The sequence below is a fragment of the Meles meles genome, chromosome 6, assembly GCF_922984935.1.
Source record: "Meles meles chromosome 6, mMelMel3.1 paternal haplotype, whole genome shotgun sequence".
Classification (NCBI taxonomy): domain Eukaryota; kingdom Metazoa; phylum Chordata; class Mammalia; order Carnivora; family Mustelidae; genus Meles; species Meles meles.
This window is the reverse complement of record NC_060071.1, coordinates 55,928,055-55,954,044: the sequence shown is the minus strand read 5'-3', so window position 1 is coordinate 55,954,044 and position 25,990 is coordinate 55,928,055. Positions and strand designations below refer to the sequence as shown.

The 25,990-nt window shown below is 37.2% G+C and overlaps 2 protein-coding genes across 2 annotated transcripts; one reads left to right on the top strand and one right to left on the bottom strand.

Annotated features, from left to right (window-relative positions):
- The first annotated feature begins 15,535 nt into the window (after positions 1 to 15,535).
- On the top strand, positions 15,536 to 16,477 carry LOC123944449 (olfactory receptor 4F6-like). The gene has a single exon (XM_046009563.1). The coding sequence runs from the start codon at positions 15,536 to 15,538 to the stop codon at positions 16,475 to 16,477; it is 942 nt and encodes a 313-aa protein (XP_045865519.1).
- Positions 16,478 to 21,287: 4,810 nt separating this feature from the next.
- Positions 21,288 to 22,193, bottom strand: LOC123944757 (olfactory receptor 4K3-like). Its single transcript, XM_046010102.1, has one exon. The coding sequence runs from the start codon at positions 22,191 to 22,193 to the stop codon at positions 21,288 to 21,290; it is 906 nt and encodes a 301-aa protein (XP_045866058.1).
- Between the last annotated feature and the right edge of the window lie 3,797 nt (positions 22,194 to 25,990).

The following is a 25,990-nucleotide window of genomic DNA, read 5'->3' as shown; positions in this document are numbered from 1 at the left end:
AAATAAATAAAATATTTTTCAAAAAATTAAAATTAAAATTTTAAAATAAAAAAATGAAAAAAATTTAACAGATATCAGTCATTTTTCAGGAACTAATTTCTTTTTTTTTAAGATTTTATTTATTTATTTGACAGAGAGAGATCACAAGTAGGCAGAGAGGCAGGCAGAGAGAGAGAGAGAAGGAAGCAGGCTCCCTGCTGAGCAGAGAGCCCGATGCGGGACTCGATCCCAGGACCCTGAGATCATGACCTGAGCCAAAGGCAGCGGCTTAACCCACTGAGCCACCCAGGTGCCCCTCAGGAACTAATTTCTATTATTATTTTTATTTCTATTGTATTTTTAATTACTCACTTGGTCATTTACTTCGGATAAACATGATTTTAAAAATCACATTCAGGGGGCACCTGGGTGGCTCAGTGGGTTAAGCCTCTGCTTTCACCTCAGGTCATGATCTCAGGGTCCTGGGATTGAGCCCCACATCGGGCTCTCTGCTCAGCGAGGAGCCTGCTTCCTCCTCTCTCTCTGCCTGCCTCTCTGCTTACTCGTGATCTCTCTCTGTCAAATAAATAAATCTTAAAAAAAAAAATCACATTCAGCTTTATATCCTAGCTGTGCCTGTGAGTGTTTAAATAATTAATGCATAAAATTTCTCAGCTACTTTTAAACTCCACAAACTAGGCTTTATGAAGAACTTGGTGTAATAGTTAATAGACAAACAATGATTAATAGCAATTTCATTGACAACAATTAAATTTGGATATTTATGTCAGCTGAAATCATGTGTTTGAAAGTAATTCTTATTCTAAAATTAAATTCCCATGATTAAAGGTGTGTGAGGTTGAATTTTTCACTTGTTTAGATTTCTGAACAACATTCTAGGTATTTATTATGTCTGGTGTTAGGGCAGAATCCCAGAGTTAGGTGAGTTCTCTGCTACCTACCTTAAGTGAATCATGTGTTGTAAGTTCTCATTTTTAATCTATCAAGTCAGAAGTATGTGATGAGATATTTGTCCTATTGATCACAAAGTTTAAAACATACCTAAACTAATTTTTTAAGCTACCTAAACTTATAGACCCCTGTTGATATATGCTATAAGGATGACATAAAAGGGAGACAGTATAGTATAGTGGTTAATTTCTTGATCTCTGAAATCAGACACATCTGGGTTTGAATATTGGTTACACAAAATCAACAGGGTGACCTTGGTCAACTTATTGTGCCTGAGACTTAACTTTATTAGAGTGAGAATTCATGTGCAAACTTTCTCACTTAAGTCTTTTTGTTAATATGCTTCACAATAGAAATTTAAAGTGTGCTTACTGACTGTGTTAATAGCTATTTCCTGTTCACTGAGATTAGTTTCACAGGTATTTTGTAACATCCTACTGCCTGGAAATAGTGATTCTCCTTTAAAGGATTCCCCAAATGTGCTTAGTTGCACAAATATTTGTTTTCCTTTAATTTAATTTTACTCTATAAACTCCTATATTCCATCTTTCTTCAGACCATGGGGATTCTAAGGTAGAATTCCCAAGGTGAATGAACTGAGGACTATTAGGTCACCAAAGTATAGTTTGGTCACAGAGAGCTGACATTTTTGCTGGAACAGCTCTAATTTACTCCAGTGATATCTCAGGAATAACTACAGGATATCACAAGGATAGATTTTTAAAATGACACAGGCATTTCTGAAGATACTGCTTTTTAATTTCATTTTCTTGGCTCCATTTTGTTGTTGTTGTTGTTGGGTCAGGTAAGTGAGATAAAATTAAAGTTGATAGTCTTCTGCAATTCCAGAATTCTAAGGATACTCTCTCTCCTTTTAGTTCAACAAACATTTTTTGAATACCTCCCAGGTGCTAACTTTCAGCAGAGGAAAACTAAAACTTTTGGCTACATGGGTTGTTCTATATGGGTAGATGATACCCTGATTTATGGGAGAATTTTTTTGTGTGTGTGTGTGTGTGTGTGTGTGCCTGGATCATAGCATATTCCAGGAGGGGCTAGAATGACTTGGGCAGTGATTATTAGGTACACTGCTTTGGACTGTGCCTTGAAGGTTTTTGAATAGTCATTAAGAAAGAGTTGTTGTTCTCTCCATGCCCCATACTTTTGGCTCAGATAAATTCTACTGGTTATTTCTATTTATTCAAATTTATTTTGTAGAGTACTGAATTTTCTATTCCATTGTCCTTGAAGCTATAAGGAAATCTAAGTGTGACCCTAGAGGTATTCTAGGTTTCATGCTTGTTGAGTTGCAGGTATAGGTAGGAGTAGGGGAGGAATGAAGATGGTAATATTCCATCAGGCACGTCAGGTTTAGAGAACCCTCCTCTGGAAATAAAAATGTTTTATGTGCATGAGTCTCTCTTGATAAAAATATACTTTTTGGATGAGTTATATAGTGCAGTGCCTTAGAAGATTCATTATTCAAGTGTAGAGAAAGTCATTTGAAGTTTACAGATCAGTGGATTTAAAATAATTAAAGTAATATCTGTACTTTCACAGAAGGATTGGTTTGTAGAAGGCATCATACCTTGTCTAGTGGATCCCAGAATCTTACAGGACACAGGTCAGGACCAGTGAGAAGAGTCCGTTGGCAAGATGCAGGGAAAACAGAAATGAGACTTTCAGTGATTTCTCACTGCCAGGATAACATTGTGTTTCTTTGCAATATGCTTTAATCCTTCTTGTTCTCACAGAATTCATGAGAGGAATACACAGAAACTTGGTTTCCACTGGTCAAAAAAATATAAATTCAGTATGCAAATTTGCTATGGAATTTTCAAACTTTGATTCGTTTTCCACTGGACAGACATTAGAGAAATATTCATTTCATGCTTGTAACTTCTTCAAGGTCATGAACTACATATTTGGATATTATTGCATGGGTCATAGACTTTTCAGGGATAGGGAATGTATTCATAGGGAATCTCTTTAAAAAGACTTCTAGAAATATACAAATACTGTCATCAGATAAAAATTCCTAAGAATGTATTCTATAATGATTTCAAAGTTTGGAAGTGAGGGAATATAAAATAAATAAGTAAACTGACATTAAAAAATAATTTTTCAAACGACTATTTCAATTGGTCGGATGTCACAAATATCAGTTATTATAAGCATGTCAAAATTAGTTTAAGAAATCTAGAATTCTTTGGAAAATCTAATAGAAATTAGAGTGAAGAGTTGAAAATGTCCTGTTTGTTTCAGTTATTTCCAACCTGTATTTAAAATTAAAGAAGTAGGGGCACCTGGGTGACTCAGTCAGTTAAATGGCTGCCTTTGGCTTAGGTCATGACCCCAGGGTCCTAGGATTGAGCCCCATATCAGCTCCCTGCTCAGGCAGGGAGCCTGCTTCTTCCTCTCCCTCTGCCTACTGTTCTGCCTACTTGTGCTCTCTATCTGTCAAATAAATAAAATCTTTTAAAAAATAAAAAATAAAGAAGTAATAAAGGGAAGACTCACTCAAGGAATTAGAAGATGAAAGTTTGTATATATCCTCATAACATTTGATCTTTTTGAACTAATCAAGATTAGCAGAAAAAAAAACAATGAACAGTTTGAAACAATTGGATAGTGATAATTTTCTATTTACTTTTGATTATTTCACTTTTTATTGGGGAAAAGAAATTTTCACATGCCAAAAATAGCTAACAATATAAATAATTTACAAGAGAAGTATGCACTGAAGTAATTGTAGGTCTCAATAGACGGACAAAGAAAACAAATCCACAGTTCAGGTTAGAGTTTAAAAGATGAAGGAAAATATTCGGTATGTTGATGATGACAGGAATATCACCAGGTTATTGCTTGTGCAATGCCACCAACACTCATAGCTTCTTCTGCTGCTGCTGTTTCTACTCCCTGCTTCCTTTAATAATAATCAAAAGCTTCATTAGAAGCAAGTAATGTAGCTCTGAGCTGCAGTGAGGAGTGCTTTAGGATGTGAGGTCTGGGAAATTCCCTGAACTGGCAGGATTCAGAGATTAATGGAAAGATAGGAATTAAAGTTGTTGTGGACAAATCTGAAACTTAATGTAGAGTGCTTCCTGAGAAAAAAGTTAAGACATAAATATTTAGACAGACATTTAGCCAATAAATCATAACGTAGAACTCACCCGGACACTGGGATACATGGGGGGAATATCAGTGCCAGAGTTCAGGACCGAATCTTGCTGCCTGTGCGTCCCAAACTCTCAAAGACATGGAGTTAGACATCAGACCCTGAGGGCAGCCTCTTTAGTATGGTAGGTTTCAACAAGACTGCACATTTCTTAGGTCACTTTATATTTTCTGACTTACTGCTGCATGTTATTTTGTGGGAAACGGTGTTAGCTGGAGCCTCTCCTATCAGTTCTTTTTTATTAAAATTAAAATAAGATAGATGCATATGCTTCAGAAATCAATTCTGGATTCCCAGTAGTCTTTGAATGCACCTCCCCTTTAAACTTGATGGATTCACTCTCTTGGCTGGTGATAAAGTTACAGGCAGATTGTGAAGGATTAATTCACCCTTCCAGATGCTTAATTACATTCACTGACCATGAAACTAGCCATTTTATGGACAGGATCAAAAATATAAGATAATACATAAGAAACTATTATTATCAGATCAGTCACCCGTTCATCCATTTATTTACATACTCACAAACATTTATTGAACACTTATTATGGGCCAGAATTTGTAAATAAGATACTGTATCTCTTTATGGAACTCATAGATGTGGTAGGAGTGATATACAGGACAGTGAAAGTGGTATCATAAACATTATGCTTGCACAGCATGACATGAGAGCATAAAGGAACAAGGGTCAGTTGCAGCTGGAAGAAAGAAAGCTGTCCTTGAGCAGGTGTTCCATGAGTTGTACTTGTGAAAAGCAGTCAGCTGAACATAGGAAGCAAGCAAATTAATGTCAACAAAAACAAGGTCATTCATCGTTCAAGAACATTGGAGACTATTTTGTGGGAATAGGGGAGAATCAAGATGCAAGGCTGGGGAGAGACAGAGAACAGATCACCTATATGAAGGAGTCCAATCTTTTGTGCAGGAATAAAAGTCATGGAAGGAGTTTAAGCAGAACTCTTACCAAAATCAGAGGACTCCCACAGACACCTCTCTTTTCTTTTACTCTCTGAATTGATTACTTCTATTTCTCTTTTCTCCTGTTTGTTAGTTTTTCACCTTTGTCAGTTCCTCCCTTTTCTCTCTCTCTCAGTCTTTTTTTGAGAGAGAATGAGAGAGCACCTGGGAATGGGGAGAAAGGACAGAGGGAGAGAGAGAATTTTTTTTTTTTTAATTTAAGATTTTATTTATTCATTTGAAAGAGTAAGAGAGAGCACAAGTGGGATGAGGGGTAGTGTGACAAGCAGGCCCTCTGTTGAGTGGGGTGCCCTATGTGGGACTGGATCCTGGGACTCCAAGATCATGACCTGAGCCCAAGGAAGAAACTTAACCTACTGAGTCACCCAGGTGCCTGAAGAGAGTATTTTAAGTAGCTTCCATGCCCAGTGCAGAGTCAGCACAGGGCTCAATCCCACAACCCTGAACAGTGACCTCGTCTGAAATTAAGTGTCAGATGCTTAACCAACTGAGCCACCTAGGAAACCCCCCTTTTCCTCTCTTATAAAAATCATCTCCCTCCTTAATCAATCAAAAATGTATCACTTATTTGTGGAGCATAACAAATAACGAGGAGGACATAAGGAGATTCAGAGGAGAAGGGAGTTGAGGGAAATTAGAAGGGGAGATGAACCATGAGAGATTATAGACTCTGAAAAACAATCTGAGGGGGGTGGGAGGCTGGGGGAGCCAGGTGGTGGGTATTATGGAGGGCATGTATTGCATGGAGCACTGGGTGTGGTGCATAAACAATGAATTCTGTTATGATGAAAAGAAATTAAGTTAAAAAAATGCATCTATTCTCTCTCTCTCACACACACACATATACACACATATCTTCAGAAAAAGAAAGTATTAAAAATATAAATATATAAAGGTTGTACCTCAAGATAGACCCTTTGCTGAGAACTTTTGCTATATTGATAGTTTTGATTTTGGTGAGGAAAGAGTTGATCACTTATTAGTAAAGTTTTAAGTCATTTTTTTCAGTGTTTGCATTGTGCTTTTTCTTTTAAGATGCTGTCCATCTTGAATTTTCACTTTTATTATTTTTTAATTCTAAAATTTTAAAATTTTAACATAGTGTTTATTAGTTTCAGGTATACAATATAATGATTCAGCAATTTTGTAATCATTATTCAGTGCTCATCATAAATGTACTCTTAATCCCCTTCCTCATTTCACTCCACTGCCCCCCCCGAACTTTCCTGTGGCAACTGAGTCTATTTTTCTGTTTCTATTCTTTGTTTTGTTTCCTAAATTCTTAATTTCTCTGACTGACTTCTTTCAGTTAACAGTATATCTTCCAGGTCCATACATGTTGTTGCAAGTGGCAAGACCTCATTCTTTTTTTTTTTTTTTTTTAATTTCTTCCATTTTATTTATTTTTTCAGCGTAACAGTATTCATTCTTTTTGCACAACACCCAGTGCTCCATGCAAAACGTGCCCTCCCCTTTACCCACCACCTGTTCCCCCAACCTCCCACCCCTGACCCTTCAAAACCCTCAGGTTGTTTTTCAGAGTCCATAGTCTCTTATGGTTCGCCTCCCCTCCCCAATGTCCATAGCCCGCTCCCCCTCTCCCAATCCCACCTCCCCCCAGCAACCCCCAGTTTGTTTTGTGAGATTAAGAGTCATTTATGGTTTGTCTCCCTCCCAATCCCATCTTGTTTCATTTATTCTTCTCCTATCCCCCTACCCCCCCATGTTGCTTCTCCATGTCCTCATATCAGGGAGATCATATGATAGTTGTCTTTCTCCGATTGACTTATTTCACTAAGCATGATACGCTCTAGTTCCATCCACGTCGTCGCAAATGGCAAGATTTCATTTCTTTTGATGGCTGCATAGTATTCCATTGTGTATATATACCACATGTTCTTTATCCATTCATCTGTTGATGGACATCTAGGTTCTTTCCATAGTCTGGCTATTGTAGACATTGCTGCTATAAACATTCGGGTACACGTGCCCCTTCGGATCACTATGTTTGTATCTTTAGGGTAAATACCCAGTAGTGCAATTGCTGGGTCATAGGGTAGTTCTATTTTCAACATTTTGAGGAACCTCCATGCTGTTTTCCAGAGTGGTTGCACCAGCTTGCATTCCCACCAACAGTGGAGGAGGGTTCCCCTTTCTCCACATCCTCGCCAGCATCTGTCATTTCCTGACTTGTTCATTTTAGCCATTCTGACTGGTGTGAGGTGATATCTCATTGTGGTTTTGATTTGTATTTCCCTGATGCCGAGTGACGTGGAGCACTTTTTCATGTGTCTGTTGGCCATCTGGATGTCTTCTTTGCAGAAATGTCTGTTCATGTCCTCTGCCCATTTCTTGATTGGATTGTTTGTTCTTTGGGTGTTGAGTTTGCTAAGTTCCTTATAGATTTTGGATACTAGCCCTTTATCTGATATGTCGTTTGCAAATATCTTCTCCCATTCTGTCAGCTGTCTTTTGGTTTTGTTAACTGTTTCCTTTGCTGTGAAAAAGCTTTTGATCTTGATGAAATCCCAATAGTTCATTTTTGCCCTTGCTTCCCTTGCCTTTGCCGTTGTTCCTAGGAAGATGTTGCTACGGCTGAGGTCGAAGAGGTTGCTGCCTGAATTCTCCTCAAGGATTTTGATGGATTCCTTTCTCACATTGAGGTCCTTCATCCATTTGGAGTCTATTTTCGTGTGTGGTGTAAGGAAGTGGTCCAATTTCATTTTTCTGCATGTGGCTGTCCAATTTTCCCAACACCATTTATTGAAGAGGCTGTCTTTTTTCCATTGGACATTCTTTCCTGCTTTGTCGAAGATGAGTTGGCCATAGAGTTGAGGGTCGATTTCTGGGCTCTCTATTCTGTTCCACTGATCTATGTGTCTGTTTTTGTGCCAGTACCATGCTGTCTTGATGATGACAGCTTTGTAATAGAGCTTGAAGTCCGGAATTGTGATGCCACCAACTTTGGCTTTGTTCTTCAATATTCCTTTGGCTATTCGAGGTCTTTTCTGGTTCCATATAAATTTTAGGATTATTTGTTCCATTTCTTTGAAAAAAATGGATGGTATTTTGATAGGGATTGCATGAAATGTGTAGATTGCTTTAGGTAGCATAGACATTTTCACAATATTTATTCTTCCAATCCAGGAGCATGGAACATTTTTCCATTTTTTTGTGTCTTCCTCAATTTCTTTCATGAGTACTTTATAATTTTCTGTGTATAGATTCTTAGTCTCTTTGGTTAGGTTTATTCCTAGGTATCTTATAGTTTTGGGTACAATTGTGAATGGGATTGACTCCTTAATTTCTCTTTCTTCAGTCTTGTTGTTGGTGTACAGAAATGCAACTGATTTCTGTGCATTGATTTTATATCCTGACACTTTACTGAATTCCTGTACAAGTTCTAGCAGTTTTGGAGTGGAGTCTTTTGGGTTTTCCACATATAGTATCATATCATCTGTGAAGAGTGATAGTTTGACTTCTTCTTTACCAATTTGGATGCCTTTAATTTCTTTTTGTTGTCTGATTGCTGAGGCTAGGACTTCTAATACTATGTTGAATAGCAGTGGTGATAATGGACATCCCTGCCGTGTTCCTGACCTTAATGGAAAAGTTTTCAGTTTTTCTCCATTGAGAATGATATTTGCGGTGGGTTTTTCATAGATGGCTTTGATAATATTGAGGTATGTGCCCTCTATCCCTACACTTTGAAGAGTTTTGATCAGGAAGGGATGCTGTACTTTGTCAAATGCTTTTTCAGCATCTATTGAGAGTATCATATGGTTCTTGTTCTTTCTTTAATTAATGTGTTGTATCACATTGATTGATTTGCGGAGGTTGAACCAACCCTGCAGCCCTGGAATAAATCCCACTTGATCGTGGTGAATAATCCTTTTAATGTACTGTTGAATCCTATTGGCTAGTATTTTGGCGAGAATTTTTGCATCTGTGTTCATCAAGGATATTGGTCTGTAGTTCTCTTTTTTTGTGGGATCCTTGTCTGGTTTTGGGATCAAGGTGATGCTGGCCTCATAGAATGAGTTTGGAAGTTTTCCTTCCATTTCTATTTTTTGGAACAGTTTCAGGAGAATAGGAATGAGTTCTTCTTTAAATGTTTGGTAGAATTCCCCTGGGAAGCCATCTGGCCCTGGGCTTTTGTTTGTTTGGAGATTTTTGATGACTGTTTCAATCTCCTTACTGGTTATGGGCCTGTTCAGGTTTTCTCTTTCTTCCTGGTTCAGTTGTGATAGTTTATATGTCTCTAGGAATGCATCCATTTCTTCCAGATTGTCCAATTTGTTGGCGTAGAGTTGCTCATAGTATGTTCTTATAATTGTCTGTATTTCTTTGGTGTTAGTTGTGATCTCTCCTCTTTCATTCATGATTTTATTGATTTCGGTCCTTTCTCTTTTCTTTTTGATGAGTCTGGCCAGGGGTTTATCAATCTTATTGATTCTTTCAAAGAACCAGCTCCTAGTTTCATTGATTTTTTCTATTGTTTTTTTGGTTTCTATTTCATTGATTTCTGCTCTGATCTTTATGATTTCTCTTCTCCTGCTGGGTTTAGGGTTTCTTTCTTGTTCTTTCTCCAGCTCCTTTACGCGTAGGGTTAGGTTGTGTACTTGAGACCTTTCTTGTTTCTTGAGAAAGGCTTGTACCGCTATATATTTTCCTCTCAGGACTGCCTTTGCTGTGTCCCACAGATTTTGAGCTGTTGTGTTTTCATTATCATTTGTTTCCATGAATTTTTTCAATTCTTCTTTAATTTCCTGGTTAGCCCATTCATTCTTTAGAAGGATGCTGTTTAGTCTACATTTATTTGGGTTCTTTCCAGCTTTCCTCTTGTGATTCAGTTCTAGCATCAGAGCATTGTGGTCTGAAAATATGCAGGGAATGATCCCAATATTTTGATAACGGTTGAGACCTGATTTGTGACCCAGGATGTGATCTATTCTGGAGAAGGTTCCATGTGCACTAGAGAAGAATGTGTATTCTGTTGCTTTGGGATGAAATGTTCTGAATATATCTGTGATGTCCATCTGGTCCAGTGTGTCATTTAAGGCCTTTATTTCCTTGTTGATCTTTTGCTTGGATGATCTGTCCATTTCAGTGAGGGGAGTGTTAAAGTCCCCTACTATTATTGTATTATTATTGATGTGTTTCTTTGATTTTGTTATTAATTGGTTGATATAGTTGGCTGCTCCCACGTTAGGGGCATAGATATTTAAAATTGTTAGATCTTCTTGTTGGACAGACCCTTTGAGTAGGATATAGTGTCCTTCCTCATCTCTTATTATAGTCTTTGGCTTAAAATCTAATTGATCTGATATAAGGATTGCCACCCCAGCTTTCTTCTGATGCCCATTAGCATGGTAAATTGTTTTCCACCCCCTCACTTTCAATCTGGAGGTGTCTTCGCGTCTAAAATGAGTTTCTTGTAGGCAACATACTGATGGGTTTTGTTTTTTTATCCATTCTGATACCCTGTGTCTTTTGATTGGGGCATTTAGCCCATTAACATTCAGGGTAACTATTGAGAGATATGAATTTAGTGCCATTAGTAGCCTGTAAGGTGACTGTTACTGTATATTGTCTCTGTACCTTTCTGATCTACTACTTTTAGGCTCTCTCTTTGCTTAGAGGACCCCTTTCAATATTTCCTGGAGACCTGGTTTGGTGTTTGCAAATTCTTTCAGTTTTTGTTTGTCCTGGAAGATTTTGATCTCTCCTTCTATTTTCAATGATAGCCTAGCTGGATAGAGTATTCTTGGCTGCATGTTTTTCTCGTTGAGTGCTCTGAATATATCATGCCAGCTCTTCCTGGCCTGCCAAGGACCTCATTCTTTTTAATGGCTTTTTAATGGAATATATATAATTTTCCATTATACACACACACACAGACACACGCACACACACACACACTCACACATAACACCACATTTTCATTATCTGTTTATCTATGGATGGATACTTGGGTTGCTTCCATATCTTAACTATTATTTAAAAATGCTGAAATATACATATATGCATTAAGTTGTAAGTATACACATTTTCTTTGGGTAAATACTCAGAAGTGAAATTATTTATTGGAAAGGTCAGCTACAACACCTGATTCTTATAGTAGTTGCTCTATGAAGAAGAAGAGATACTGTGGTGCCTTATGATGTAAAGCCTATTCACCAGAACCGGGCTTCATTGGTGTCTCCTGTGTGCCTTGTGTGTGCCTGACTGTTTTTAGATTCAAAAATAGATCTCCTTCGGTTACCCCAGATACCCCAGACACTTTTCAAACTGCTGCTTCTATGCTGTATCTTTATTATGCTGGCTATTTAAACTGCAGGGACTATTTTCTATAGCCCTCAGGCTCTCCCAGAGTTAAGCCATCTGATTTTTAATGTACCTGGAGTCAAGCCCCATTGATTGTAAAAACAGGGGAAGATAAGCTCCAGTGGTTTTCAAAGTGGACATCATGGGGCTCATCATCTCAGTGCAGGTCCCCACTGCTTGGAGTGTCTGGGGTGGGGTGGCATCTGTCCTCTCACTTCTCTGTGCCTCTGATGTCCCTCCTGTTTGTTGTTGTTATTCTCCCAGGAACTTGATTCCAGACCACATTTCTGCCCTTTCCTACCCTTTTCCATGTGGCTTCCTTTCTATGATTAACTGTGGGAAGTCTGTTCTGCTAATCTTTGGGTTATCTTGTTAGTTATGTTAATGTGGCTGTTATCTTGGTATGTCCAAGCAACAGAGAGAGCTCAGGATCCTCCTACTTCATTCATCTTTCCAGAACTCCCCTGCATCTAATCTTCACTTTCATATTTTCAAAAATCAATGTTTTTCTTTTTTTTAATTAACAAATGCCAGTTCTTTGTAGAAGGCATCTAAATTGCAGAAAGCTAAAGTCACATATAATCAATCACGTTTTACTATATTAATAATTCTAAAAAGCTAGGCATTCATTCTTTAAGATGTATTTATGTACATATGCATAGAATCATACTATTGATTCCATTCTGCAAAAATTTTCACTTTAGTTGTCTGTTATGAAGATCCATGCCATTGTTTCAGTGTATAGCTATAATCTAATTTGATTAAAAAATTTGGTATTAATTTATATTTTGGTTATTTACATTTCTTTGTCATTGCTATTGAATACTAGTGCACTGAACAGGTAAATATATGTATCAACATTGGGCAAGTAAGCTGTGGCATTTCCTTTCGGTTATGATACTATGAATTTAGCCCTCTGTTTAGGGTTAGGGGTCTCAGGTACCTCTGCTCTTGCCTATTCTTGGACACATTAAATATTTATTTCCACTCTCACCAATCAAGCATAAAAATTCCCATCATAATGATGAAGTTCTAGAACCTAGGTGAGGTTCGATGAGGTGAGGTCTGGAGCCGATGACCAAGAAAGAATTTTTGAGACATCTTTGGTGCAAAATGGTGGTTTATTAAAGCATGGGGACAGGACCCATGGGCAGAAAGAGCTGCTGCCCAGGGTTGTGAAGGATAGCAGGTTTTGTACCTGGTGGTTGGAGGAAGGTGAGGGGAAGGGAGGTTTCAAAGGAGCTTTCATATGCTAAAGAGGGCTTACAAGGTGCAGGGATACAGGAGGCCTTGCTGCTTGATCAATGTTGTCTTTTGGCCAGCCATTGACATCAAGATAGTTGGGAGATTCCTGGTGGGATGTCACAATCCTGCTATCAAGCATCTTTGTTAGTGAGATTTAGGTTCAGAAGAGATTTAACTATATTTATGTTTCCTTCTATCTCAGCCTCCTTCAGTTTTGTTTATGGAAGGGAGGGTGATATTGGGGCTTGAGGAGCTGAGTTATTGGCCTCTGGAAATTGTGCTATTGATAAGGTAACTTCTTTGTTTGTAGATCTCTAGGACATTTGTAAACCAAGGGAGACTCCTGTATTGCAGGATTGTGATCTCTGCAAGTTAACTATTTGTTTCTCATTTATGGCAGTCAGGGGTGCCTGAGGAATGTCACACAGATTACCAAGGGGAGCAGGTGGAGAGGGGGTGCAAGGTGCTGGCTTTTGCTTTGTCCTCAGTCAGCCTCAGCTCCCTCATCAATAAGGACTCCTTTGAACACGCTGGGATTTATCTTTTTCTTTTTCCAATTGTGTGTGTGTGTGTGTGTGTGTGTGTGTGTGTGTGTGTGTGTTTGCCAATATGTTAGGAAAGAATGATAAAACAAGACATTTAAAAAAATTACATTTCTTTGATTGCTGGTGAGTTTGACTATTTTTCATAGTTTTTAAAAAGATTTTATTTATTTATTTGACAGAGAAAGAGACAGCAAGAGAGGGAATACAAACATGGGGAATAGGAGAGGGAGAACCAGGCTCCCCACTGAGCTAGGAGCCCAGTTGTGGGGCTTGATCCCAGGACTCCAGGATGATGACCTGAGCCAAAGGCTGACACCTAATGACAGCCACCCAGGCACCCTTATTCTTCATATGTTAACTAGATTTCTGATTCCATCTAAAGTTTTTATGTGTTTGCTCATTTAAAATTTGGTTTACCATTATATTTAACAACCATTTTCGTACTTTTTTTCTAAAAATATATAGAAAATTAAATTTTTGAATCTGAAGGTGTCCGTTTCTCTTCTACAGGATTTACTTAAAAAGATTTTTCTCAGACAAAGGATTGTCTAAAAATAAGCCTATATTTCTTCTATTTTTCTATTTTTATTATTTAAATATTCATTATAATGTATTTCATACACTGTTGTAAGGTAAGGAATTTCATTTACTTCTACCAAGTTTGATAAGTTGTGTCAACACCATTTATTGATAAATTAATTCTGTACTGATTTGATATGCCCTTTTGATAGACTCTTTATAGATCTCTCTCTTCCCTCTGGATTACTCTGTTACATTCTTTACTTTGCAGCTACTGTCAGCTCTTCAAGGGACTAATATTATTTCACCATTCCACTTCAGTGACTTTCTATCACTTCTAAGATTTTTTTTTTTTTAAGAATTTTATTTATTTACTTGAGAGAGAGAATGAAAGCAAGAGAGAGCATGAGCTGGGAGGAGATGCAGAGCGAGAGGGAGTAGCAGGCTTTCTGTTGAGCAGGGAGCCTGATTCGGGGACTCTGGGATCATGACCTGAGCCAAAGGCAGATGCTTAACTGACTAAGCCATCCAAGTACCCCCACTTCTAAGATATGACCAAATTCTTTACACAGGGTAGAGGATTCTACCTTTATCAGACCCTTGTTGATCGTCTTTTATTTATTCCAAATTGTTCTGTTTCTTCATGCTTCAGAGTATTTCCTGTGTCTTTCTTCTGGGTAGATCATGCTTTCTACTCTTCCTCACTGTTAAACTCCTGTTCATCATTTAGATCTTAGCTCAAATGCCTTCTTTGAGATCACAGCAGATGGCACTGCTATGAGCTCTTATAATTCTCATAGCCCTTTGTTCTTTTCTTCAAACAACTTATTATCATTAGAATCATTTGGTTATGTGATTGTTTAATGCCTAGCTTCACAACTAGTCTATAAACTACATAAAGACAAGGTATATATTTGTCATGAACATACTATGAAGGCACACACATGAGTTGTGTCCTTCCACAATGTCAGCTTTATTCAGTCATAAAGCAAAGTTAAATCACAATTATAAAGCAGGTTCAGGATTCCAAAATCAATGACAGCACCATGTGATTAAACTTGGCTTCTTACACAGCACACAGAGTCGGATAGAAAATTGGTCACACTACAAACAAGATAACAGAAGGGTGTAGGAAGTTAATGAGACAAACACAAAGTCAGTCTGGGGTTACACATTTGAGATAAGACCTCCATCTCATCTGGGTCAGCTCTGGCTACTTACTGCTTAAGTTCAAGCAGTGAAGGATCTCCATTCTGTTCAGAGATCAATCTGGCAGAGCTTTCCACAGCAGTTGCTTTTTCAAAGAGGTCAGACATATAGAGGCCATGTCTGAAGAGTTTGACAGCCAACTGCCAAAATCCTTCCCTTTTTAAAGGAATTTAATCAGTTTGGGGTCTCTGCAGACCTCCTCGGCTTCTGCTCATTGTAAGTTCTGTGGTGTCAGCTGACATTTGTTGTGGTGATATTTTCTAGCTGTAGTACATGAACCGCTTCTGTCACTGTTTGACGCAGACTCCTGCTTGACATGAGGGACTCCATTTTGCTTTGTAGAATATTATACCCCAGAATGTGGCAAAGTGCCAGGTACATAGATCTTCATGGTAGCTGCTGAATGAACATTTGTTAAATGAATAAATTTTCTATGACTTTTTCAAAGGAGTTTTTCTGACAAGAGTGAAGTTTTTTCTTTAATGTCAGAATTTGAAACCCAATGACTTCTGTTTCTTTCAGTAGCTCTCATGCATCCCTTTATAATTATTTTTATTTGACCCTTTTAGGTAACACAAAGTCAATGAATAAATCAAATTACTCTTCAGTGTCTGAATTTGTGTTGCTGGGACTTTCTACCTCTAGACCAGTTCAGCATTTTCTCCTTGCCTTCTCTACAGTGTTTTATGTAACAATTGTTCTGGGAAATCTTCTTGTTGTGTTTGTAGTGACCTTTGACCCTCACTTACGTTCCCCTATGTACTTCCTTCTAGCTAATCTCTCATTCATTGATTTGTGTTTTTCTACCTTAACGGTTCCTAAGATGATTCATGACCTGTTTTCTGGGCACAAAACCATATCCTTTCAGGGATGTGTCATCCAGATATTTGCTCTTCATGTCCTGGGTGGATCAGAGATGGTGCTGCTGGTCGCCATGGCCTTGGATCGATATGTGGCCATATGTAAGCCCCTCCACTACCTGACAATCATGAGCCCACAGATGTGCATTTTACTTCTATCTGGCGCTTGGTCTATTGGCTTCATTCATTCAGTGGCCCAGTTAGCTTTTGTTGGCCATTTGCCTTTTTGTGGTCCTAATGAGATAGATAGCTTTTACTGTGACCTTCCTTGGTTTATCAAACTTGCCTGCACGGACACCTATAGAATGGAATTTGTCGTTCTTGCCATCAGTGGGTTAATTTCCATGAGCACCTTCTTCTCATTGCTTATTTCCTATATCTTTATCCTGGTCACTGTATGGAAACGTTCCATACATGGTGGTTTGTCTAAGGCCTTTTCTACTCTCTCAGCTCACATCACCGTGGTGATTTTGTTCTTTGGACCATGCATCTTTGTTTATGTGTGGCCATTTCCCACTGTGTCAGTGGATAAATATCTTGCCATTTTGGACTTTATGATTACACCCATTCTGAATCCTGTTATCTACACACTGAGGAACAAGGACATGAAGATGGCAATGAAGAGACTGCGTAGTCAACTCCTGAGTCTGAGAATGATTTCCTAAACAACTCTCAGAAGCACAAGTTACTCTTTGCATTTTCAAGCAACTTCAAGTAATACAAATGCTTAAATAATTATACAAAATTTGGAGCTGTTTTTTTTCTAAAGCCCCCATTTTATTATATTCAGAATAGATCTGTAATTATGAGGGTACGTGGAACTATCTGGTTAACTCTATTTAATAAATTGTGTGACAACTGAATTAAAGTACAAAAAAAAGTTTATGGGAAATTGAAAAAGCGCAGATTACCAACTTAGAATCTGCTGAAAGTATGACCTCAGATATTAATTAGACTGTCTGCATTGAAACTGATCTATTTTGAGCTAATATACTAAAACTTTTGAGGGAACTATGAAATATATAGCTTTCCTTCCAGTTTAACCTGGGATATGAATAATTCAATTTTTTTTTCTGAAAGACAAAAAATATATGAGAGAGGATTTAAAACCTGGAGGAAAAGGAACAAAGAGGGAGATGTGAGGTAGACAGAAGTAATGAAGAAAGATTGAGATATGTAGGTGGGAAAACAAGAAGGAGAGTATCAGAGATAGCATGTTTCATGTATTTGGCCTGTGGCTATTACTCTCACCCCTGGTTGCCTCAATTCCATGAACTCAAGCCATCTCCATTTGGCCTGGGCAGGGGAATATATATATATATATCTTTATTTTAAATATATTATACTTATATATGTTTATATATACCATTTCATAATTTTTGAACTTTTAACTTAATGTCTATGGCTCAATCAACGTTATTCTTTAACTGCCAAATAGATATTTGATATTATTAAATAGATATGACTGGTATTATTGAACCATTTCTCTGTCCAAATTATTTGTTGACAATTTTTCTCTAGTAGCTAGTCTTGTATAACTCTTCTTGTTCAGGCTATAGGTCTTAAGTATATATGTGTGTGCATGTGTGTGTAGAATCTGTAGAAATTGTGAAACTAATTTAATTTATATTTTGGTTTGATAACAAGAAGACCAAGCCAAATTCACTGCTAGACTATGAAAGGACTCTACATCCTGAGTATTTGCAGTTGTTCCTGGTTATACATTCAGTAATATTTCACATTTTTCCTGTTCATTATTACTTTGTTGCTTAATATTTATGTTTGTCATGGATTCTTACTGGATACATTCAATTGAAAAGGATAAACATAAAGCCAGATTTCTGAGTGAGGAATCTGCCACTTTTGATGCTAGCAGGAAAGTGGAGAAGGCTAAAGTTCTAAGCTCAAAAATTCTGAAGGGCAGGGGACCTGACTGGCTAAGTTGCAGAGCCTGCAACTCTTGATCTCAGGATTCTGAGTTTGAGCTCCACATTTGGGTGTAAAGATTATTTAAAAATTAAAAAACCTTAAAAAAAATTCTGAAGGGCCTAATTAAACCACCTAAAATATTTCAGACTGAGAAGCAAGAGATCCATTAGAATCATAATTAAAGCTTGGAAAGGATATATCCAAGGAACAGGTATAAACCAGAAGTATACCAAGTCTTTTAAAAACTACAATCTGATTCAAATATGCTCAGTACCTGATTGGATTAATGTGATTACACCATACCCATTTATGCCCCATTGAAGAAATAGTAAATAGTTTCTGGAGGAATATATTAAGTCAAACCTATATGACTTTTTATATACAGTGCCTAAAACACATAAAATGGGAACATGCAAAGAACCAGGGATATATATGCCTCATAATTTTTAAGAGGAAAATAGTTAAAAGAAGAACACAGAGGGCTCAATTGCTGAAATTAGTATAGTATAAAATGACATATTTTTTAAAAAGTGCTGGAACAGTTGAAAAAATGGAGAAAACAATAAAATCTAACAGAGAAATGGAATATCTAAGAATCAAATGATATTTTAGAACTGAAAAAGCAATGTAAAGTTATAGATGTAGTAGGCTTAAAAACAGTGAACACAGAAGAATCAGTGAATTCAAAGACAAGTCAGTAAATAGATAATATCCAAACTGATGTACAGAGATATAAAATACAAAAAACCTTTAGAATGTATATATATGTGTGCACACAACACACACACACACACACACACACTCAGAGAAATAGTTATTTTATATAAGGGTTTGTGTTTCAGACTCTATTTTGGGATGTTACAAAGTACACAAGACCATGTTACCTTTACTGGCTCTTTGGCCTGGGGGAACCCATTGCCTCTGCTTATCTTGGGAGTGAGCATGTTTACCTGCACACTGGGTGGAGCAGCAACTGCTGGAGGCCAGCATGGGGAGGCTCAAGGTGTCCCGGTCTCCCAAGAGCTTCAGAGCTTTAGCGATATTGCGTGCAGAATGCCTGCAAGGATGGCCTGCTGGTAGTTGCTCCAGCTGGAAGCAGCACCTTCCGGGGCCCAGATCCTGTGCATTATTCTTAAGGCAGTAGGTAAGAGTCTGCTGAGGAATGCTTTTCAGTGCAAAACAATGGATGACTGCCTAGAAGTCTCAAGAAAACACGATTCTCCAGCCAAAAGACTTTCACATATTTCAGACCTTTCCTGTGGCTTTGGTCCTGTGTCAACATTCTACGAAATTGATCAGTTTCTACTCAGATAAGGAAAGTGGATGAAAGAGTACACTTTAAATAATAATGGCTTGATTCTTTTGGTTAAGTATTTTTACATTTAAGACCAGCAAATGTGAGAAGCACTTGGGGGGCTCAGTCTGTTAAGTGTTTGACTCTTGGTCTCAGCTCAGGTCTTGATTCCGGGGTCCTGAGTTCAAGTCCTACACGAGTTCAAGTGCCTACAGGCAGTCATGAGACTCTTTAAGGAAAAAAAAAACACCATGAAATGCATCTCTTTCATAAGGGATTTACTATTGTTCCTATACCTGGAATATTATGTATGTTTTATTTACTGGATGTTTCCATTTGGGGAAGGAAACAACTTTGCTTATTTAAAAGTTGAATATTTGTCATTTGTTGCTCCTAAGATTTTTATAACCTATCAGAACTTGTTCTTTCTTCATGAATTTACAGTTTTAAAATGAAGACAAGCAAGTATAAAACCATGGGAAGAATAAGCGTTATTAATCAAATGATATCTTGATTTTTCTAAATAAGAAGATTGTTTAATTTGTATCACTATACATGGGAGCTGTGTCTTAGCAAACTCGTTTGGAAAGATTGATGTTGTGTTTAGATTACTCCATCCTGTGTACAAACCAGATTTAGTCTATGTCTTCTTAAGTTCCTCTACTTTATCTCTGTGGTTGTACTTTAAAGAAAAAAATACTACATTATTTCATGTCTTAAAAAAAGTGTTTTAATGTGATCATCAGAACATGCAAATAATTAAACACAAAATAATGTGAAAATATGACAACCTAAAGGAATTCTTAATGTTACAAGTGTTTTACTTTGATGAGGTGCCTTTGATTTAACTTGCGACACTTTTAAAAGTATACTTTTTGTTCATGATAATCTTTGATGAGTTTGGAAATAAAATTTCTGCTTAATTCATCATTTAAAAAAATGTGAAATTTGAAGTGTATCTGGGTGTAAATTTGCATACCTTTTTGTGGCCTATTCCTTGAGGGAATGGTCGAGAAAGAACACTTCATATATTTTGGTGCAAAAAGGTGCTTTTATTACAGCATGAGGACAGGACCCATGGGCAGAAAGGGCTAAACTTTTGCTCTATGAAGCTGGTTGTTATATGCTTGGTGTCTGAGGGAGAGGGGACACACAAGGAGTGTTAAATCACAAATGTTTTCTTTGAATTTCTACTCATAAACTACTTTTACTAGATTTCTATGAAGCTTATCATTCAGCTCAATTTTAACTATCAGTGAGATGTACAGGCAGTCATGAGACCCTCTAAGAATGTAGCAACCAGCACGTATTTGATTCTTATTGGAGCTATGTAGGCTACAGATCAGCCTTCTGGGCTAAAGGTGAACAATCTTCTGCTCCCATCCCTCTTCAGTTATGTTATATGTAGGAATGAACAATTCACAAACTTTGTATATAATCCAGTTGCTTACAGGCCATCTGAACACTGAAGTGAATTAAATGGATAATTTATTCCCAAATCCGACTTTTGGGCCTCACTTTCATAACACTTTTCCCTGTTTTTATCTGATATAGATCATGAACTTTCTAACCCATTTACAAATAAAAAGAGAAGAAGCAAAATCCCCAAAGGTTGTTACTATATCCATCTTTGTATTTAATTTAGCACATCTTCTGAAGATAATTACACAAATAGCTAAAATATTATGTTGAGGGGAACAACACTCTCATCAGATTATAATTATGATGCATTGCTTTTCTGAGTATGATAAGAAATATTTAATTATTACCTTTACAGCTGTCTCTCCAGATAAGGTAGCTAAATATCAACTGAGAGACTAATTTATCCCTTTATAAATATAAAGAGCAATATTCAATGCACTGACATATTGACCAAAATGTAAAGATCTAGGTGAAATGCTTTGCTCAAAGAAATGCTTAGCATAATAGAACATTTTAAGTTGTTGAAATAGCACAAATACTAGTAAGCAACATTAACTTGTTATTAATTTTAAGTCATTCTTGAGCACAACCAAAATCATAGTCATAGAGACTTGCCACATTTTCCAGAGAGGAAATCATTTTGCATTCCATGATCAACAAATGATTATGGAATATGATAGAATTGGCATAAAACTTTTATCTGGAGATACACGTGATTTCCATATGTGAATGGAGGAATGCTTCCCAGTCCCAAGCATCAGGACAGGCATGGGTAATTTAGAGATTCTGATACCGTGAGACCCCGAAATACTGAAATCCATATGATAACATCATAGTCTCTTAATGGCATTTTTAATTTCTTTGTTCCTTAGAGTATACATAGCTGGATTTAGGAGAGGTGTGATCACTGCATAAAAGACAGCAAGAAACTTGTCCACCCAGGGGATGCTGAGTGGCCACAGGTAGATAAAGATGCAAGGCCCAAAGAATAACACTACCACTGTGATGTGGGCAGTGCAGGTAGAGAGAGCCTTGGATGCCCCATCCTTAGAATGAAGGCAGATGGTAAACAGAATATAAGAGTAAGAGATTAGCAACACAATGAAGCAGATGGTTGCCAGTACCCCACTGTCGGCATTTATCCACATTTCTAGAATAGAGGTGTCTGTGCAGGCTAGCTTGATCACCAATGGAATATCACAGAAAAAGCTATCCAGTTCCCTCTGTCCACAGAAGGGCAGTTTTATAATCATAATTAGCTGGCTTATTGAATGCACAAACCCAACGATCCATGATGTCATCACTAACCCAATGCACATTTGCCCGTTCATGATGCTAGAGTAATGAAGTGGCTTACAGATGGCTACATAACGGTCATAGGCCATTGACACAAGGAGCACCATCTCACCCCCTCCAAAGAAATGTCCAAAGAAAATCTGACACATGCAGCCTTCAAAGGAGATTGTCTTGTTTTCCTTGAGAAAGTCTGTGATCATTTTAGGGGTAGTGACTGAGGAAAGGCAGAAGTCAATGAATGAAAGATTGGCTAACAGGAAATACATGGGGGAGTGGAGATGAAAGTCAACAATAATTAGGAGCATAATGAAGATGTTACCTAAAATAGTGATCAAATAAAGTGAAGAAAATATCACTAGTAGGAAGGCCTGGAGTTCCCATGAACTACAAAGGCCCAAAATTATAAATTCAGACACCACAGACTGGTTTACTTCTTCCATTTCATCCAGTTTGTTCTAAATTTATCTGAAGAAAAGACAGAAATCACATTTTCTGAATAAACAGTATGTGAATCAAGAAGATTTCTTATACATTGCTGATGGAAGTGTATACTAATATAATCAGTCTAGAAAAATGTTGGCCTTATCTTGTAAAGCTCAATGTTCACGAATTCTGTGGTTCATCAATTTCACTCCCATTTCCATAATCCAAGATAAACTCTTACGTATGGACATAAAGAGAAGTGCAATAATCCCCATAAGTAAGACAATTGAATATTAGTCAGAACCATAATAAATTATAATTATAAAATGATATAGATGTATCTTAGACATAATAGTGAACGTAAAGTCCAAAATGGATCCACTTAGCACAATTTTTACAAAATGAAAAGCAATAGAAAAATAACAGTATACATTGCAGGAACTCATACACGTGGTTAAAACTACGTACAGAAAGAGAAGTTGTAAGATGTAAATAACCTCAAGTAAAGGGAGATGAAAAGTCAGCATAAAGATGAGCACATAAGCAGATGTATGTTATTAACAATTCTTTAGATCTTGTATTATATTTTTAGATCATGTTTTCATCAGTATAATTTTACCATTAAACAAGCAAGTAAACACAAAATGTGCTGCAAAAATTGTTAGGCTGTGTTATGAATCAAGAATTATGGTCAATTTGGGGTGTGGCTCACTCAGTCAGTAGAGTATGCAACTCTTGATCTTGGAATTGTAAGTTCAAGCCTCACAGTGGGTATAGAAATTACTTTAAAGTAAAATCTTTTTTTTTTTTTTTTTAAGAATTATATTCACTTCGTGATGCCTGGGTGGCTCAGTGGGTTAAAGCCTCTGCCTTTGGCTCAGGTCATGATCCCAGAGTCCTGGGATCCAGCCCTGCATCAGGCTCTCTGCTCAGCAGGGAGCCTGCTTCCTCCTCTCTCTCTGCATACTTGAGATCTCTGTCTGTCAAATAAAAAAAAAAAAAAAGAATTATGATCACTTCAATGCTGTAGACCTAGGTAAAGTAATATTTTTTAAAATGACATTTTATTGTGTCAGGTCTGTATGTTAGAAAAATAGTTTCTATTTATAAATTTGAAAAACTGAAACAATGTTTAACACATTATTGAAGGGCAATTTTTTTAATGAACAAATGGATGAATCAATCAGTTTTTAAAATGAGATATTAATACTATCTTTGCCAAAATGATAAAACTTACTCACTAATGAACATAGTTAACTGAGTACAAAGCAGATAAACTATCAAAAAGAAAATAGTTAAAAATTATTAAAGAATAAATGTTCCAGGGGTAAAGAAAGGATAAATCATGAGAACAGGAAGAAATTGTTCTCTATTCATGAAATTCAAAGCTTACCTAACCTGTGAGAAATTACTTACAGCCTGAAGTATACCTCAGCCATAGTGAAACCTGAAGTTTAGCTTGAATATCAAACTCTAAAATGTGTTTGAAAGCCATTCTGCCAGACTTGGTATAGAACCATCGCATATACAATGTGGTGTTAGGTTTCCAATTCCAGACAAGATGGCTTCTGAGAAACTAAAATCTGGAAATCTCTACATGAACTGAAATGATCCAAAGTCTGTAATTAACTCTGGGAGAGAGACTATGCATCAAGCTACTAGAGGAAAATATTTTTGTGTGTTAATAAAAAATATCTCATTTGTGTTACAAATGAGAGTTTCAGAGTTAGGCAAATTCCTTCATTTGCCACATATCCATTGGAAGCCATTTCCATTCAATCTTATTTGCTTCAGCCTGAGAATTCATGATTTTTGAAAGATGTTCCAGGAATCTTTGGCAGAAGACTTTCTTTGCAATAGCAGAATAAATGGCAAATACAAATTAATGAGATTTTTTATCAAATAAGTTAGAGAAACTTTAAGTTTGCCTTTAAATGTCATTTTTACCGTTTAATTACTTTAAAAATCTAACAATCCTATCAGGCTAGAAAATAGATTCATATTCTCTATCTCTCTCTCTTTTTGTTTTTCTCTTTTCTTTCTAGTTTCATTTTTCCTTCTATTTTTGCCATCTTCTTCTGCCACCTTTTAAAAATGTGTTGATCAGAAGGGCTTGCCGCAATGGTTCAGTCATTTCCAGCAACCACTATTAATACTTGATGACTGGTTTCATAGTTCTCTATCAATGTTAGAAACAGCTCTACAGTATTTTTTTTTCCTTTTTTACATAACTTAGTGCTATTATAAACATTTTTTAAAAAGATTTTTATTCATTTATTTGAGAGAGAGAGCGAGTTAGAGAGAGCATGAGACGGGAGAAAGTCAGAGGGAGAAGCAGACTCCCCGTGGAGCTAGGAGCCCAATGCAAGACATGATCCTGGGACTCCGGGATCATGACCTGAGCCGAAGGTAGTCGCTTAACCGACTGAGCCACCCGGGAACCTGATAAGCATTTTTCATCATTGTTTCATAACCATGACAACAATCATACTCATTTTACTACGGAAAAGCTGAGTTAAAAGGTAAATGCCCAAAGTAACATAGTTAATAGAGTCTATTTGGAGTTAGCTTCTGGAAAGAATGTTGGTTTAGAGAAACGTTAGTTTAGTTGAGAAGAAATAGGATTTCTATGAATCAAGAAAAATAGTAAAACTCTTTATAAGATTACATGTTCTATGAAGAGATCATTGATATAAGAAATATAAATGGTCAATAGCTATTTGAAAAGTATGCTCTGTATCTGTAATAATTCTGCTAATGCTCTTGGCACTAACTGCTTCAAGTTTCCTCTAATTTGTCTGTTACCCTCACCTCTGTCTATAATGAACATGTTGTTGGGGCGCCTGGGTGGCTCAGTGGATTAAGCCACTGCCTTCGGCTCAGGTCATGATCTCAGGGTCCTGGGATCGAGCCCCACGTCGGGCTCTCTGCTCCGCAGGGAGCCTGCTTCCTCCTCTCTCTCTGCCTGCCTCTCTGCCTAGTTGTGATTTCTCTCTGTTAAATAAATAAAATATTAAAAAAAAATAAATTTATAATGAACATGTTGTTAATATTGTTTAAATCCACAAAGGTGATCAGACACCAGGGATGAAAATGCCTAGAAAGTACTAGATGTAGGAGGGCCTTTAAATTTCTTCTAAAACAGTCAAGAAGAACATATTGAATTTATTTTTACTGTGTACTCTAATCACTTTTGGACACTGTGGATGAAAATGAAATAGTTTCTAGGTGCTGCAGGTTATAACAAAGAAATAAAAGCTTATGCATATTTTCTCACCTAATATTTGCTTTAAACGTTGTTAATATTGGGGCACCTGGGTGGCTCAGAGGGCTAAAGCCTCTGCCTTCGGCTCAGGTCATGGTCCCAGGGTCCTGGGATTGAGCCCCACATCTGCCTCTCTGCTAGGTGGGGAGCCTGCTTCCCCCCCCCCCGCCTGCCTCTCTGCCTACTTGTAATCTCTGTCTGTCAAATAAATAAATAAAATCTTAAAAAAAAGTTGTTTATATTATTTTAGTTGAATTATGAAAGACAAAACATTACTGCTAAATTAAGTATATTAATAGCCATATTAATAATACAATTTATTTTCAAACATGTTCTAAGTGGGAGAGTTAAATCTCCAGGTTCCAAGATTGCAATTGTAAAATCAAATGACTTAAAGCAGAACTCACCAAAGAGAATCAAAACTTGGTTGGGGGGCACCTGGGTGGCTCAGTGGATTTTAAAGCCTCTGCCTTCGGCTCAGGTAATGATCCCAGGGTCCTGGGATCAAGCCCCACATTGGGCTCTCTGCTCCATGGGGAGTCTGCTTCC

Bases quoted from the DNA above. Each gene is read 5' to 3' on its own strand.
- LOC123944449 (XM_046009563.1), top strand. From the start codon at position 15,536: ATGAATAAATCAAATTACTCTTCAGTGTCTGAATTTGTGTTGCTGGGA.
- LOC123944757 (XM_046010102.1), bottom strand. From the start codon at position 22,193: ATGGAAGAAGTAAACCAGTCTGTGGTGTCTGAATTTATAATTTTGGGC.